The sequence below is a fragment of the Callithrix jacchus genome, chromosome 2 (genome assembly GCF_049354715.1).
Source record: "Callithrix jacchus isolate 240 chromosome 2, calJac240_pri, whole genome shotgun sequence".
Taxonomy (NCBI): domain Eukaryota; kingdom Metazoa; phylum Chordata; class Mammalia; order Primates; family Cebidae; genus Callithrix; species Callithrix jacchus.
The window spans coordinates 19,729,621-19,746,500 of NC_133503.1; the positions used below are offsets into that span (position 1 = coordinate 19,729,621).

Consider the following 16,880-nt stretch of genomic DNA (forward strand, 5'->3'; position numbering starts at 1 on the left):
GTAAGGCACTGATGAAATAAACTGAAGAGGACACGAATGAATGGAAGGACATCCCATGTTCATGAATGACAATAACTAATCTTTTTAAAACGTCCATACTACCCAAAGTGCTCTATAACCTCAGGCAATTTCCATCAAAATTCCAATGGCATTTTCCACAGAAGTTGAAAAAACAAACCAAAATTCATATGGAACCACAAAAAACCCCTAGGAGCCAAAGCAATTTTGAAAATGAACAAAGCTGGTGGCATCACATTATCTGACTTCAAAGCATATTACAAAGTTATAGTAAGCAAAACAGTATGGTACTGGCATAAAAACAAACACACAGGCCTGTGGAACAGAAAACAGTACAGAAATAAACCCTTACATATATGATCAGTTAGTCTTTGACAAGGGCACCAAGAATACACAGTGGAGAAAGGGCAGTCCCTTTAATAAAAGAGGACCAGACTACTCAGGAGGCTGAGGCAGGAGAACTGGCCGAGATTGCAATGAACTGAGATTGAGCCACTGCACTACAGCCTGGACAACAAACAAATAAATAAATAAAAGAGGCCATCCTGGACAATACAGGAAGACTATCTCTACAAAAAATTAAAAAATTTGTTGAGTGTAGTGTTGAGCGCCTGTAGTCCCAGCTACTTGGGAGGATGAAGCAGGTAGATGGCTTGAGCCCAGGAATTTGAAGCTGCAGTGAGCTGTGATCATGCTACTATACTCTAGCCTGGGCCACAGAGCAAGGCTACATCTCCAAAACACTAAAACATCGCTGGGCGAGGTGGCTCATGCCTATCATCTCAGCACTGTGGGAGGCTAAGGCAGGCAAATTACTTGAGCTCAGGAGTTTGAGACCAGCCTGGGCAATGTGGCAAAACTTTATCTGTACAAAAAATACCCCTGAAAAAGTAGCCAGGCACAGTGGTATGTGCCTGTAGTCCTAGCTACTTGGGAGACTGAGGTGGGAGGATCACTTGAGCCTGGGATGCAGAGGCTACAGTGAGCTGAGACTGCATCACTGCACTTCAGCCTGGGTGACAGAGCAAGACTCTATCTAATAAATAAGTAAGCAAAAATAAAAATAAAATCAATAGTGCTGGGAAAACTGGATATCCACATATGAATGAATGAAACTAGACCCTTGTCTCAGACTATTATTATTAAATTAGCTCAAAATAGACTAAAGACTTCAATGCCATTTATTCTGAGTAGGAAATGAGTCATTTCTTTAATACATCAAAATGTAGGATTTCTTGACTTTGCTTTTCTCCTGGTCCTGGCTTCCCCCGAGGATCCCTCAGCCAGCTGGGCTGGGCTGGAGCCCTGGAGATAGCAGCGTCCCACAGAAGGATGAGGCGCTGCCTCCCTCAGTCCTAGGCCCCAGTGGCAGACTCCAGCTATGCTCAGTAGCAGTCAGCCCCATCCCCCTGCAGGAAGCCCCCGGTGGCCAGCATGTCCTGAAGGAGGGAGTGGGGGCTCTTCTCCACATGGTCACTGCTCTCGGCCAGTGTGCTCCGCAGGCCCTCCAGGTCTAGGGATCTCAGCATGGCCAGCAGAGCCTCAGGCTCCTGGTCCTCTTGGGGCTGGGTCTGCTCACCTGCCCGCCACCTCCACAGGGCAACCTCCATGGAGTTGGTGTTGGGGCTGGCCTCCCGCAAGATGTTGTATGAAGCAATCTTGTCCCTCAGGAAGAGGAGGAGGTCACAGGACTTCTGGGCCACAGGGCGATCGCAGTCAAACAAGGCACGAAAGGCAAAGTCAAAGAGCCCCACATGGCAAAGAGCCCTCAACGCCTCGGCAAATGGCCGGGCTGGGGCCGCCTCGGGTAGGGCCACGGTGTAGGGGCAGTGGGTGTGTGGTGGCCCCAATGTCTGGCCCAGGAACACCAGAGCCAGCTCCAGGCCCTGGGCGCGGACCTCCCAGTCCAGGTCCCGGCTCGCCACCTGCAGCACAGTGGCCACAAACTGCTCTGTGTCCTGGGCCACATCAGCATGGCTGTCCCGTAGCCACTCAGTGAAGACCTGCATAACCGCCCTCCGTGGGAAGCCCTCTGAGTCTGCGGAGAGGATGTGCAGGAGCTCCCGGAGCAGGCTCTGGGGGACAGAGGGTGGGTGGCGATGGTCAGTGGGGTGGCAGGAGCGGGGATTCCACAATAGGACCCTGGGTGCATTAGGGCAGCAGGCCCCAGCCATGCAGCCTAGGGCCACACCCCACCCTGGCACCTTCCTGTGCTAAGCTGTAAGCATAATGCCCTCCAATCCTCAGTTTATCCGTCTGCCAAATGGAGATAACCATGTCTAAGTGGAGGGGTGCAGGGGAGACAGAAGGCAAAGAACACAGGGCCCCATGTCCAGCAGAGCCCCGGGGCCTCAGCAGTAGCTCCCACAGGTGCTGGCCACAGCAGCAGCTGCTCCCACACTGGATGCTGGCTGCTCGCCCACCCTCAAGCAGACAAGCACACATGATGGCCAGGCTGGGGCTGCTGGCCAAGGAACCCACTGCCTCCTACCTGCCGGGCCACTGTGTGCTGGGGGCTGGTAGGGGTGTGCAGGCCCCGGCTAGAAAGCTGCCCTGTGGCGGTCACTGCGCTCGCTCGGACGTAACTCTCAGGGTCCTGGAGGAGCTGCCAGGCCAGCTCAGGTACTTCTGAAGCCAGGAGAGCGCATCTGAAGTCGGCCTCTCCTGGGGGTCGAAGTGGCCACATGAGGCTGTGACCAAGGATCCAGCCTCATGGCCTCAGCCTTGGCCTCCACCCCCCATGCAGCTGTGACCAAGGGCCCAGCCTTGAGGCCTCAGCCTCTGCCCCACTGTGGGTAGCCCATGTGGCCCAGGTTTCTAGAGCCAGCAAGAGGCTGCTGGTGTAACTGGCTGGTGAACCCCGAACAGGCGGGGAAGGAGGCCCTTCCACCTGCCAGCACTCACCTCCCCAGTGCCTGCTCAGCTGGGTCAGGAACTCCAGGGCAGAGTCCCTCACCTCCCAGCAGGGGCTACACAGGCGTTTCTGCAGCACAAGGAACAGCTCTGAAGCGGGAAGGGGCAGGTCAGGGTAACCTTAGGGCCAGGCTCACTCTGCCCTCGGGGCCAGCCAAGCCTTCCCATCTAGCCCCTGCTGCCTCCCATCCCTGTTATTCCAACTCTATTCACCCCTGCAAGGGGTGGGTTACCTCTGAGGAACTGCGGGATGTGGGGTCCAAGATCAGAGCAGCTGGGGGTCTTGGGTGAGCTCAGGAGCCACCTGAGTGTGGCCTGGAAGGCCTTCTTCAGAACCTGGAGCAGACAGGGTAGAGCCACAAGAGGCGGAGGGACAAGCTGTCTGCTTGTCCCCCTTGCCTGTGCCACCCCAGCTCCAGGGAGAGATGGGGACAGGAGGTGGAGAAAGAAGGGGAACACTGGTTTTCCTTTCTTTCCCTTAGAGACAGGGTCTCACTGTGTTACCCAGGCTGAACTACAGTGTGGCAATCACAGCTCACTGAAGGCCTCACCTCCTGGGCTCAAACAGTCCTCTTGCCTCAGTCTCATGAGTAGCTGGGGCTTGAGGCACACATCACCACACCTGGCTAATTTTTGCAATCAAATGCTCTACCCGTGAATTATGCCCCTGGGGCTAATTTTTGTATTTTTTTGTAGGGATGGGATCTTGCTGTGTTGCCCAGGCTGGCCTCAAATTCCTGGGCTCCATTGATCCTTCCACCTCGGCCTCCCAAAAGCCTGTAATCACAGCTGTGAGTCCTGAGCCCCTCCTGGGCTGATTTTAATAAGGCAGAATCCACTGCAGAACTGGCTTCCCAGACTATGAGCAGGAGGAGGCGGCAGCCCTCGCCAGGAGACCTACTACCCAGGCAGTGGGATTTCTGCATTAAAACATGACCAATTATCCAGGGCACTTTTCCTTAAGATCTCAAGAAACCCCAGGCCCTTCCTCCAAAGTTGCCCACTGTCTACTCAGTGGCAGGTGGTATAAGGTCTGTGCCCGCCAGGGCCTGGCTCCTCAAGGGGCTATGCAGTGGGCATGTTCAAAAGCGGCGCTTAGGATGGCCTGGAGCCCACGCCCAGGGCCGTCCTGGTGCCACTTCATTTCCCTTGTCCAGAATTCCCTGTAGGCCACCGGCCAGCACCCCTTCTCCCCACAGCCCCACACACCCCTGTGCACTAATGAATCTTCACCAACAAAAGGCCCTGGGCCCAACCCATGCAGCCACCTGTGTCCTGAAGCTCTTTGAGCAGCGACTCCATGGCCCTGTGCGAGGGCCCTGTCCCCAGAGGCCTCCATGGGGCCGGGGCGGAGTTGGAGGTGGATCCCACTGCCTCTGCCTCCCTCTCCTCACTCCCTATCCCCACCACTGTACCGTGGGGCTGGAGCCAGGGCTCTCGAGGCACTCCAGGAGGACAGCAAGCGCCTGCGTCACCAGCTCCTGGGGGCCTGAGACAGAGGTGAGCGGATAAACCACCCATCCCCATCCCAGGACCCTTCCCGTCAACTCAGGGAAGCAGGACAAGGCCTCAGCCGCCAGCTGAAACCTCCTGCACAGCCCCTACACCCCAGCCCCCACCTCAGAGAAGAAACACAGGGAGACGGCAGTTCCCAGTTGCCTCCAAGCAGAAAGAAAGAGTTGGGGGCTCGGGGCTCACCCAGCGCCATAGCTGTGCAGGATACACTCACTTGTCCCCTGTGACAGCATCCCCAGGAAGTCAAGAGCTGCTCGTTGGACCCGGACGCAGCCCGCCAGCGTCCCACAGAGGTGGCCCCCCACACTGGAGACAGGAGTAGCTGAGCCATCGCAGAGCCGCAGGACAGTCACTGCAGCCCCAAGCAGGGACGCCTGGGGCCACGGTGAGGGACGCTGGGGCTGTAAGTGAGGAAGGCATCAGCCAAGGTTGCGGTCCCACTGCCAGTGTGGATGCAGGGGTGTTGGGGCTTCAAGGCACATGGGGTGGGGGGCATCAGCCATGGTTGCAGTCCCAGTGCTGGCATGGGTGCAGGGATGCTGGGGCTGTGAGGGGCAGGGGGCATCAGCTGGGGCTGTGACAGGGGTGGGGGGCATCAGCCAAGGTTGTGGTCCCATCACTGGCATGGACACAGGGGCACTGGGGCTACGAGGGATGGGGGCATCAGCCAAGGCTGTGATCCCACTGCCAGCATGGACACAGGGGTGCTGGGCTTCGAGGGTGGGAGGCATCAGCCAAGCCTGCGGTCCCACTGCTGGTTTGGATGCTGCCGGGCTGCATGAGAGCCAGGCCACACCTACCAGCGGCTGCAGCTCCTCCAGGTGAACCAGGGTGCGGCACAGGAGGCCTGCGCAGGAGGATTTGGAGGCCAGGAGAGCATCCACCGTCATGGCGTCATCTTCCATCCCGTCCAGCAAGCCTGGGGGCCAAGCCGGGAAGAGCTCTGAGAGGGCACTTCAGCCACCCCATGATCACCAACCACCCCATGGTCACCACCCATGTCAGAGGCTAGAATCTGGGTGCAGAGCAGCAGCTCACCAGGGCTGATGGCCACCTCTTAGTAGGAGACCTGGGTGTGATTAAAGTGGGGTGGTGAGCCTGGTACCCACCTCCATCTCCCTTCCCCCAACCACAGGGACCCAGATTCCGCCTTCCCAGCCCTTTTTGAGCAGTGTACCTGGGGGTCCAGGGGCCTGAACTGTGGCCTTCAGCACACAGGCCAGGGGCTGGAGAAGGACCTGGAAGGCTTGGGTTCTCAATGCCTGTGGACTGGAGACAAACACGGCAAGTGCTGTTTCTTTGGCCACAAGGCAAGCTGGCTGTGCTCCTAATGTCCCCAACAAGCCTGGGGCAAATCAGCCAGGGGGTCGGGACACCCCAGAGAAAGTTTCTAGGCAAGCCACTGGCCAGGGGATGCCATGGGACAGAGGGTGGAGGGGGGGACAGGCCTGACAAAAGAGATGGGTCTGACACTGCTGTTGTCCTTAGGAGGAGACAATAAGGGGCCAACAGGAAGGCCTGGCCATGTGCCCAGAGGGGCAGCGCCTGCTCAGGGGGACAGAGATGGGGCACCCCCAGCTTCCTGCGAGTCACCAGATACGCACAGCATCCACTCTGTGGGAGGAACCTGCCCTCAGGTCTGGGCCCAGGCGGGGGCAGTGCCCACTCAGGGGGTCAAGGACGGGCACCCCCTGGCGTTCCCAGGTGTGTACAGCGTCCACTCTGTGGGAAGGACCTGCCCTCGAGTCTGGGCCCGGTGGGGGCAGTGCCCACACAGTGCATTCTTCCAGGGCCAGGCCTGCTGCTCCATCCTCCCCCAGTCCACTCTTTCCTAAGCATTTGGAGACCCCGGAGTGCAGAGCCAGGCTCTCACTGTACCCCTGAGCCCTTGGACAGCGGGTCCTGAGGTCACCTCCACCCCTAATGTGAGCCCACCTAGAAGCCTTGCAGGCCATCCAGAGTCTTCCCACCTGTCCTGACCCCAGGCTCTGCTGTTCCAGTGCCCCCAGGCCCACCCGAATGGTGTGCATGCTGGGGAGCTTCAGCACCCCCAACCAAGGCCGTGGTGGGGGTAGGTGGGAGGGCAGCAGAGCGCAGGAAGTGGGGCAGGACCATCCTGCTCTGAGCAGAGCAGCTCCGCCATCCTTCTCACCTCTAGGGATCTCACAAAGCTTTAGTCTGAAACAATTATTCTGTCACTAAAGATCCTGCAGAAGCCACCTGCCTGCACAGCTGCCACGAATAACTCATGCATGGCCCAGTCAAACCCCGCAAGGCTGCTGCTACACGCAACCCAAACACAGCCCAGTCACACCCTACACGGCCTCCATGCATAACTCATGCATGGCCCAGTCACATCCCGCACAGCCACCACAAGTTACCCACACACAGCTCAGTGATGCCTTGCACAGCTGCCACACATAACCTACGCACAGCCCAGTGACATCCCACATGGCCGCCTGACTGTCCCTGGTATCTGGAATTCCCCTGCACAAGGGCCACACTCTCAACCTCCCTGCCTACCCCGGCTCCCAGCACCCGCCTCGGCATGAAATGCACCCCAGCCCATACCAGTGCTCGAGCTTCAGGATGCCCAGAGCCAGGGGTCCCACATGGGTGGGGCCCAGGCAGCTCAGAGCCTGCGCCACCATCTCCCACAGGCTGCCGTTGGAAGAATCGAACACAGGAGAACTGCAGGGAGACCCGAGAGAGAGAAATTATTCCCCCAGCCCCCAAAACCCCATTAGAGGCCTGGCTGAGACTATCAGCCCAACACAGGCCTTTCCCCATGAGGGTTTCAGGGTCACCAGGGTGTCTCTTCACTGAAGACCACATCCTCTGGGAGTCTCTGCCTGCCAATGAGACATGCCTGGGCATCATCCGAGGAAAACAATTGCCCACCCAGGCCCCCCAGCTGCATCCTGGGAGCCTGACCGAGCCACACAGAGAAGCAGGTCCACGAGCGAGTGTGCGGCAGGGACGGGGTCTCTCTCGAGCAGACAGGCCACGTGGGCACTCAGCCGCACCCAGAGGGCTTCCGTCCAGGGGCTCTGGCAGCGCCCAAAGGTTGTGGTCAGGACGTTCAGGGCCTGAGTGACCTTGGGGGTGGCTGTGGAGCACAAGGACTCTTCAATGTGACCCATGATCTTCTGGGCACACGTGGGCCAGTCATCCCCCTGCAGGCAGGGCTGCTCCTCGGCTCCACCTTGCATGGACAAAGCCAGGACGTGTACCAGGAGCTGACTGGCCGCCGAGGCCACAAACAGGCTGGAGTCTCCCTGCAGGGAGAAGACGGTGTCAACCACACCTGGGCAGGGGGCAGGGGAAGAGAAGAAAAAGGGGGAGATAGACAGCAACCTTAATCCAGGGCTCCAGAGCCTCGGGGAAGATGCAAACAGCAGAGGGTACCCCAAGATGCCCCCAAACACCCCTGAACCCAAAAGCAAAAGAGAACAGGAACTAAAGCTCCCTGGAGACAAGCACCTCCTCCCCCCAAGCGTTAAACACACACAGCTTGTGATGCTTCCCAATTTGTTTATTTTTTTTGAGACAGATCACCCACGCAGGACTGCAATGGGGCAATCTTGGCTCACTGCAATTTCTGCCTCCCAGGTTCAAGCGATTCTCCCACCCCATCTCCCACTCTACCTCAGCCTCCCAAGTAGCTGGGACTATAGGCACCTGGCATTACTCCTGGCTAAATTTTGATGCAAAAGGGTTTCACCATATTGGCCAGGCTGGTCTTGAACTCCTGACCTCAGGTGATCCATCTACCTTAGCGTCCCGAAGTGCTGGGATTACAGGCATGAGCCACCCACCCAGCTTTGTTTCATGTTTTTTGAGACACGGTCTTTCTCTGTTGCCTAGGCTGAAGTGCAGTAGCTCAATCACTGCTCACTGCAGCTTCGACCCACTGGGCTCAAGAGATCCTCCTGCTTCAGCCTCTCAAGTATCTGGAGCTACAGGCGTGCACCACCACGCCTGGCTCCCAAATAGTTTCAAAGATTGAGTCCTCACAACTGATCTGTAAGTGGCTGAGAAAGCCACCCTGGCTCCTAGGGCCTGACCTACAAACCACAGGACACTGACACCCCTGTTACTTGCATACATCGCAACAATCCTGTGTCATCACACAGATAAGATGCCCAGGTTCAGCAAGGTGCAGTGACTCCCCTGGGGCCACATAGCATCAGGCAGGACAAGAGATGGGGCAGGGTGTGAGCATACTTACCGTGGTCAGCCAGAAAGTGCAGAGCGCTAGGGTGCTGTGCCAGGGAGCGCAGGCCCTGGATCCAGCCGCTGCGCACAGTGGGCACGGCCCAAGCTGCTTGGCCAAGAGGTCCTGTCTCCCCAAAGAGCTCTGGTAGCAGCTCCCCCTGCTGGGAAGCAAAAAAAGAGGTGGGAAGACCTGGCAGGTTTCCAGGGATGTGGAGTAGAGCAGAGATGGGTTTTCAGTTTTCCAGGGCTGGTGGAGGCACTTTTGGAGGACACTTTTTTGAGACACAGTCTCACTCTTTTTCTCAGGCTGGAGTGCAATGACATGATCTCTGCTCACTGCAACCTCCGCCTCCTGAGTTCAAGCAATTCTCCTGTCTCAGCCTCCTGAGTAGCTGGGATTACAGGCGCCCACCATGCTCAGCTAATTTTTACATTTTTGGTAGAGACGGAGTTTCACCACATTAGCCAGGCTGGTCTCAAACTCTTGACCTCAGGTGATCTGCCCACCTTGGCCTCCCAAAGTGCTGGGATTACAGGCATGAGCTATTGCACCTGCCTGGAGGATACTTTCATACCAGCTGCTGATAGACAAGGGCCCTCGGATTTACTGGACAGCAGTGGCCTAGCGTGTCTTGGAAAGTCTGTCCTGCAGCAAGATGGTGCCTGGCTGGGCAGCTAGGGAGCCTCCAATTTAGTAGGTGCTAAATTGGAAGGCACCATGAATGGCAACCTAATGGTACTGGATGTGCCTTTGGGCAACCTGGCAAGGGCCTGTGGCACCAAGAAAAGCTATCATGCTAGATGGGCAAGGGCCCTGAAGCTCACACCAGGCATCACCTGACAGACTCAGAGGTGCCTGTCTGGGGCTCTTGAAGCTGGAAGACACAACTCTGGAGGGCTGTCCGAGCTCCCATGCCTTGTTGCTGTGCAGAGATTCTTGGCTGAGTGCAGTGGCTCATGCCTGTATCCCAGCGCTTTGGGAGGCCGAGGTAGGAGGATCACTTGAGGCCAGGAGTTCATGACCAGCCCGGCCAACATGCTGAAACCCTGTCTCTACTAAAAATACAAAAATTAGCTGGGCGTGGTAGCACATGCCTGTAATCCCAGATACTCAGGAGGCTGAGGCAGAATTGTTTGAGACCAGCCTGGGCAACAAAGTGAGACCCATCTCTACCAAAGATAAAAAATGTAGCCAGGTATGGTGCATGCACCGGTGACCCACCTACTTGGGAGCCTGAGGCGGGAGAATCGCTTGAGCCCAGGAGGTCAAGGTTGCAGTGAGCTATGATCACATCACTGCACTCCAGCCTGGATGACAGAGCAGGACTCTCTCTCTTAAAAAACAAAAAAACACTGCACATGGTAGCTGATGCCTGTAATCCCAACACTTTGGAAGATCGAGATGGATGGATCACTTAAGGTCAGAAGTTCATGACCAGCCTGGCCAATATGGTGAAACCCCGTCTCTACTAAAAATACAAAAATTAGCTGGGTGTGGTGGCCCATGCCTGTAATCCCAGATACTCAGGAGGCTGAGGCAGGAGAACTGTTTGAACCTGGGAGGCAGAGGTTGCAGTGAGCCAAGATCATACCACTGCACTCCAGCCTAGGTGACAGAGCGAGACTCCATGTCAAAATAATAATACCGATAAAATAAAAGTATATAAAATTAGTTAATTTTTTTTAAAAAAGACTTTGTCTCCTCATTAGTATAGTGGTGAGAATCCCCACCAAAAGAAAAAAAAAAGACATTCTCATTAGTAATTCATTCAGTTGCAGGCTGGGTAGCTGGAGGTGCAGAATGTGCAGTCTTGTTTGGTCCTCCCAACCCCATGGGACAGTTATGACTCCTGTCTCCGTCCTAGGAAGAAACTGTAGGGAGGGTCAGCTAGCAGGTCAGAGCCAGGAGCCAATCCCAATCATCTTATTCCAGAAAACTTCAAATCCTTAGCCCCAACATCATTCCGGTTGAATTTTTCAAAGGGGGCTACAGTCAGGGAATAAAAAATGTGCAGTTCTAGTGAGGACACAGGGTCAGGGCAGGCTGCTGGGACTTGGGATGGTGATGACTACAAATGTCCCACCTGGCTGTGAGAGGAGAAGTCTGCCCACCTCTCCATGGGACACTCAGGTGGGAGGCCCCCAGGCTCACCTGAAGATACTGGAAGCAGTTTTCCTGGGCTGCAAAGATTCCTGTCAGGCGGAGTGAGAAGGAGAGGACCCCGGGACTCAGGTCCTGGAGTTTCAGCACCTGGGACAGGAGATCCACCAGGCAGGGGTGCTCCTGCAGCAGCAGGAGACTGGACTCTGTGGGAATGGGCCCAGCCCAGGGGTCACCAGGGGCACAGCACCACACATGCCCCTGGGCGACCTCTCTTCTCCTAGGAATTCCCAGACCCCTTTCTTGCAGGGTGTTAGATTTAGGGATCCAACTGGGAAGAAGTGTTTGCAACAAATATGGCAAATAACTCATAATTTTAATTCAATAAGGGTAGGAAAACTAGAAAGCTGACACCTTACCAACAGGTGAAAGGCAGAACTAGAAACACAAATGGCCAAAGATGTTAAAAAATGTTCTGTCTCACTGATCATGAGAAGTAAATGCAAATTACAGTGAAAGACCAAGCCAAGTGTGGTGGCTCATGCCTGTAATCCCAGCTCTTTACAAGGCTGAGGTGAGTGGTCACGTGAGCTCAGGAGTTCAAGACCAGCCTGGCCAACATGGTGAAACCCCATCTCTACTAAAAATACAAAACATTAGCTGAGCATGGTGGCTTACATCTGTAATCCCAACACTTTAGGAGGCCAAGGTGGGAGGATCACTTGAGCTCAGGAGTTTGAGATCAGCCTGGCCAACAGAGTAGAGATAAGTAGAGACAGAAGTCCTGTCTCTACTTAAAATACAAAATATTAGCCAGGTGTGGTGGCTCATGCCAATAGTCCCAGCTAATTGGGAGGCTGAGGCAGGAGAATCGCTTGAACCTGGGAGGCAGAGGTTGCAGTGAGCCGAAATCATGCCACTGTACTCCAGCCTGGGAGACAGAGCAAGACTCTGTCTCAAAAAAAAAAAAAAAAAAAAAAGAGAAACATAAGCATCTAATAATAGTAAGAGTGGAGTGATTAAATGAATTATGGATTATAATGGCAAGAGAGAAAGCAAGACATCAAAACTATGGCATGACTTTTTTTTTTTTTGGAGACAAAGTCTCGTTCTGTCACTAAGGCTGGAGTGCAGTGTCACTATCTCAGCTTACTGCAACCTCCACCTCCAGGGTTCAAGCAATTCTCCGGCCTCAGCCTCTTGAGTAGCTGGGATTACAGGCATGTGCCACCAAGTCTGGCTAATTTTTATATTTTTAGTAGAGATGGGGTTTCACCATGTTGGTCAGACTGGTCTCGAACTCATGACCTCATTATCCACCCGTCTCGGCATCCCAAAGTGCTGGGATTACAGGCATAGTCACTGTACCTGTCCCCCACTCCTTTTTTGGAGACAAGTCTCTATCCCCCAGGCTGGAGTACAGTGGTAAGATCTAAACTCACTACAACCTCTGCCTTCCAGGTTCAAGAAATTCTCCTGCCTCAGCCTCCCGAGTAGCTGGGATTACAGTTGCACACTACCACGCCTGGCTACTTTCTCCACTTTTAGTAGAGACGGGGTTTCACCATTTGGTCAGGCTGGTCTTGAACTCCTGACCTCGTGATCTGCCTGCCTTGGCCTCCCAAAGTGCTAGGATTACAGGTGTGAGCCACTGCGCATGGCCGACCTCTTTTTTTTTCCCCCCCAGAAATATACAGCTTTATGATGTGTTAGAAAAAAGGCTGGGAGAAAATTAAAAGGTTGATGGTTTAATTTTTCTCTTTACTCTTTTTTTCATGTTTTAAAGAACATGTATTATCTTTTTTTTTTTTTAAGACAGGATCTCACTCTATCGCCCAGGTCAGAGTGCAGTGGCACAATCATAGGTTACTGCAACCTCTACCTCCTGGGATCAAGGGATCCTCCCACCTCAGCCTCCAAAGTAGCTGGGACTACAGTCGTGCTACCATGCCCAGCTAATTTTTGTATTTTTTTTGTAGAGATGGAATCTCGCTATGTTGCCCAGGCTAGTCTCGAACTCCTGGACTTAAGCAATCCATCTACCTCGGCCTCCCAAAGTGCTGGGGTTACAGGTGTGAGCCACTGCACCCAACCCCTACTTTCATAATCAGAAGGAAAACAAACCTGATGTCTTAGAATAAACACACTAAATACAAAGAGAACAACAACAAAATAAGTCTGTTCACACGTTCTGCAGAACTGAACCTTGGGATGCCCCAATCATGGCTAAACTGGCTTAGAATTTCAAGTTCTAACTCTCCAGCTCATTCTCTCAGGCTTCATCTTGACTTGTCCCCAGTCTGCCACAGATAATCTTTTGGAAGTGAAGGAAAGACATTGGAAGGGCAACTCCTGCCATTCCTCCGCGACAGAGGAGCCCCCACCCTGCCCCTGCCCCTGCCCCCTGTCTCAGGATCTGCGTGCATCCTCTGGTCTCTAGATGGACAGTAAACAGCAGCACCACCTCCTCACCTCCCTCAGTGACCGTTTTAAACCAGTCCAGCAGCTTCTCTAAACAGGTGTCATCTGCCACCGGCTGCCTGGGGTCTACCAGAACAGCACAGAGAGCCGGGAGCAGCCGGGAGCATTCCAGGTCCATGGTGAGGGTGGGGTCCCTGCAAAGGCAATGTAAGAGCCAAAGCTCAATGCCCACTCCAGACCCTGCTCGCCCTAGTCACAGCAGCCCACCATGCCTGCTCAGGCCTGGGAAGAGACCCCAGAGTTTTCCTCTCAGGCCGGGAGAACTATGATCCTCACACCAGAGGTCTGTACTGCAGGGATAGATGCAAAGATTTGGTCTGGGTGGGGCCCTGAGCATTAGTGGCAGGGCTGGAAGGGGCAGCTAAGAGTCAGGCTGAAACCATAAGGCCTTTGGAGCTCAGTCTGTCACCCTTGGGCTTTGCTGCTGTCGGAGCAACGGCGTGGTGCTGGCCCAGGCTGCAGGTGGGACAGAGTCAGGGGCATCTTTGAATTCCGGGATCACCCATGTGTGCAGGGGGAGTCTATCCATGCCCCAGGGCTAGTCTGGGCTGGAAAGTGTCCGTCCCTCCCAGCGTCAGTGGTGGCTGCATTTGACGTCCTGAAGCCAGCAAGGGGGTGCGGAAGGGAAGGGGCGCCTGTCCATGTGTCTGTCCCTCACAGGGTCAGTGGCGGCTGCATTTGGCGTTCTGCAGCCAGCGGGGGTTGCGGAAGGGAAGGGGCGCTTGTCCCTCCCAGGACTGGGGTGCACTTCGGTGCGTCAGGCCTGGAGGGTGAGTGGGGTGGTCAAGGGCTCTGTCTGGCCGAGGCATCGTCTGTCAATGCCCAGGGAGTCTGCGTCCGGGAAGAGGAACCCTCTCTACAGTTGTCAGTTTTGGCCGCGGGCGCCAGGCCCAAGGGTCCAGAAAGGGGCGCCACACCAGGTGGCTTCAGTCGGGCTGGGAAGCGAGTCCAGGTTGCGCACGCCTCGGGCTGGTCGGCTCCTTAGTTCACCTGTCCGCCCTCGCCCTCCGCCCAGCCTCGGCCTCCCTACACCCCACCAAAGCGACCGCGACCCCCACAGCCGACGCGCGCCTCACCGCTTGGTTCCTTCCTCCACCGCAAACCCCGCCCTTCGCCCAAGGCTCCGCCCCCGGACAGTGCCACCTGCCAGGCCTGGAGGAGGCAGAGGACGGAGATGGCTGTCGTGGGGAACTGAGATAGAGCCCCTGGAGGCCGCTTTGGAAGCCTCAAGGGCCAGACTTGAAGGAAGGAGGTCAAACTGAGAGAGGCTGGGGACAGGCAGGCACCAAGCGTGTCGCTCCGACCGATCACCCCCGCCAGGCGCCTGGTGGTACATGCCGAGCATCCGGTGGGTGGGCGGGACATCCCGGGGACTGGAATCTTTAAGGAAGGAGCTTGGCTGTGTCCGAAAGCTTGGGCCTTGTCTGCAGGGAGCGAGGAAATCACGTGCCGCTGAGAAGCGTCCGGATACGTGCACCAAAGCTGTTGGTCCTTTGGCTTCAGGTTCCCAAAACTAGGTCCTCGGCGGCAGCGCTGTGGCTCCTGCCTGCGATCCCAGCCCTTTAGGAGACCCAGTTGGGAGGATTGCTTGAAGCCAGGAGTTGAGACCAGCCTAGGCAACAAAGAGAGATCCCATCTCTTAAAATTAAAAAAAGAAAGAAAGAAAATCAGCCAGACGTGGTAGCACATGCCTGTGGACGGGTCCCATCTGCTCCGGAGGCTGAGGCAGGAGGATCACTTGAGCCTAGAAGTTGAAGGCTGCAGTGAGCCATGATCCTGCCACGGTATTCCTGCCTGGGCAACATAGTGAGACCCTGTCTCAAAAAAAAAAAAAAAAAAAAAAAACAAGCAGAAAAACTGGGTCCAAAAAATTGGGTTCAAAACACCAACTGCGTGCTGGAGAGTCTCAAAGCCAGTGGATAGACAAGGCTCGTGTTCCTAAAGCATTGTTTTACAGCAAGATGTTGGGGGCAAACACCAGAAGTATATTAGGAAACAAAGCAGAATTCCTATGGGTATTAAAATTAACATGGGTTGGGTACATCTTTGTAGCAATGTGTAAGAAAAAAAAGTTGAAAAATTAAAATGGGACTTTAGAAACATTGATTTTTGCCAGGTAGCCTTGTTTTATTTTATTTATTTATGGAGACGGAGTTTCACTCTTTTTACCCTGGCTGGAATGCAATGGCGTGATCTCCAGTCACTGCAAACTCTGCCTTCTGGGTTCAAGTGATTCTCCTGCCTCAGCCTCCGGAGTAGCTGGGATTACAGGCACCCACCACCACACCCAATTAATTTTGTATTTTTAGTAGAGATGAGGTTTCACCCTGTTGGCCAGGCTGGTCTTGAACTCCTGACCTCAGCTGACATGCTCACCTCGGCCTCCCAAAATGCTGGGATTACAGGCGTGAGCCACCTCGCCCAGCCATGCTAGGTAACCTTGGACAAGCAACTTCCCTGACCCTTGCATGCCCCACCCCACCACATACACACATACACCCTTAGAACTACCTAGGTAAAAAGGTTTGAAATGCACGGTTAACTTCCCTGAAATTTGGTTCCTCATTGTGAAATGAGATACTAGTATCCACCTGGTTAGGTAGTTGTGGAGAAAAGAAAACTTACAATAGCACTGTGCTAAGTGATTCACTTACTGTAAACTCATATGATTCTATACCAACTGTCATGTAGAGTACCACCAGCCCATCAGATGAGGAAACTGAGGCACAGAGAGGCTAGCTCATAAAGTCTTACAGCTAGTGGGTTGGCACAGCTTGGATTTGAATCCAAACAGTCTGGCTCCGGATTTGAATACTGTATTGTACAAATACACATTTTTTTGTTTGTTTGTTTTCGAGACACAGTCTCACTCTGTTGCCCAGGCTGGAGTCCAGTGGTACGATCTTTGCTCACTGCAACCTCCATCTCCCAAGTTCAAGCAATTCTCCTGTCTCAGCCTCCTGAGTGCCTGGGACTATAGGCACCCACCACCCCTGGCTAATTTTTGTATTTTTAGTAGAGATGGGGTTTCACCATGTTGGTCAGGCTGGTATTGAACTCCTGACCTCGTGATCCTCCCGCCTCAGCCTCCCAAAGTGCTGGGATTACAGACATGAGCCACCGTGCCCCGCCCCCCACAATTTCTTCCTTCCTTCCCTCCCTCCCTCCCTCCCTCCCTCCCTCCTTTCTTTCTTTCTTTCTTTCTTTCTTTCTTTCTTTCTTTCTCTCTCTCTCTCTCTCTCTCTTTCTTTCTTTCTTTCTTTTTCTTTCTTTCTTTCTTTCCTTTTCTTTTGAGACGGAGTTTCTCTCTTGTTACCCAGGCTGGAATGCAATGGCTTGATCTCAGCTCAACGCAACCTCTGCCTCCTGGGTTCAGGCAATTCTCCTGCCTCAGCCTCCTGAGTGGCTGGGATTACAGGCACGCGCCACCATGCCCAGCTAATTTTTTGTATTTTTAGTAGAGACGGGGTTTCACCATATTGACCAGGACGGTCTCGATCTCTTGACCTAGTGATCCACCCGCCTCGGCCTCCCAAAGTGCTTGGATTACAGGCTTGAGCCACCGCGCCCGGCCCACAATTTCTTATCTCAAACTTTTGGGGACAAATGTTTTTTCAGAATTCAGAACTGTTCA

The 16,880-nt window shown here is 54.4% G+C and overlaps 1 protein-coding gene across 13 annotated transcripts; it reads right to left on the bottom strand.

Annotated features, from left to right (window-relative positions):
* Positions 1-1,176: 1,176 nt before the first annotated feature.
* Positions 1,177-14,363, bottom strand: BRAT1 (BRCA1 associated ATM activator 1). Of its 13 annotated transcripts, none has more exons than XM_078358423.1 (14): positions 14,323-14,363; positions 13,238-13,380; positions 10,817-10,971; positions 8,678-8,822; positions 7,381-7,724; positions 7,018-7,137; positions 5,624-5,715; positions 5,247-5,365; positions 4,661-4,847; positions 4,347-4,420; positions 3,165-3,267; positions 2,923-3,021; positions 2,510-2,682; positions 1,177-2,093 (listed from the first exon to the last, which is right to left on the bottom strand). In XM_078358423.1, exons 5-14 carry the CDS (start codon positions 7,656-7,658, stop codon positions 1,404-1,406), a joined length of 1,935 nt encoding a protein of 644 aa, XP_078214549.1. In that variant the 5' UTR covers positions 7,659-7,724; positions 8,678-8,822; positions 10,817-10,971; positions 13,238-13,380; positions 14,323-14,363; the 3' UTR covers positions 1,177-1,403. The 13 variants fall into 13 exon arrangements, with proteins under 13 accessions (XP_078214549.1, XP_017822539.5, XP_078214537.1 ...); XM_017967050.5 differs by having other exon boundaries at positions 7,381-7,753; XM_078358411.1 differs by having other exon boundaries at positions 8,678-8,825.
* Positions 14,364-16,880: the final 2,517 nt, after the last annotated feature.

Coding starts and splice junctions, on each gene's coding strand:
- BRAT1 (XM_002744119.6), bottom strand. CDS start 13,364: ATGGACCTGGAATGCTCCCGGCTGCTCCCGGCTCTCTGTGCTGTTCTG. Junction 8,826..10,816: donor ACTGCTTCCAGTATCTTCAG/GTGAGCCTGGGG, acceptor TTTGCTTCCCAG/CAGGGGGAGCTGCTACCAGA. Junction 5,366..5,623: donor TCAGGCCCCTGGACCCCCAG/GTACACTGCTCA, acceptor CTTGGCCCCCAG/GCTTGCTGGACGGGATGGAA.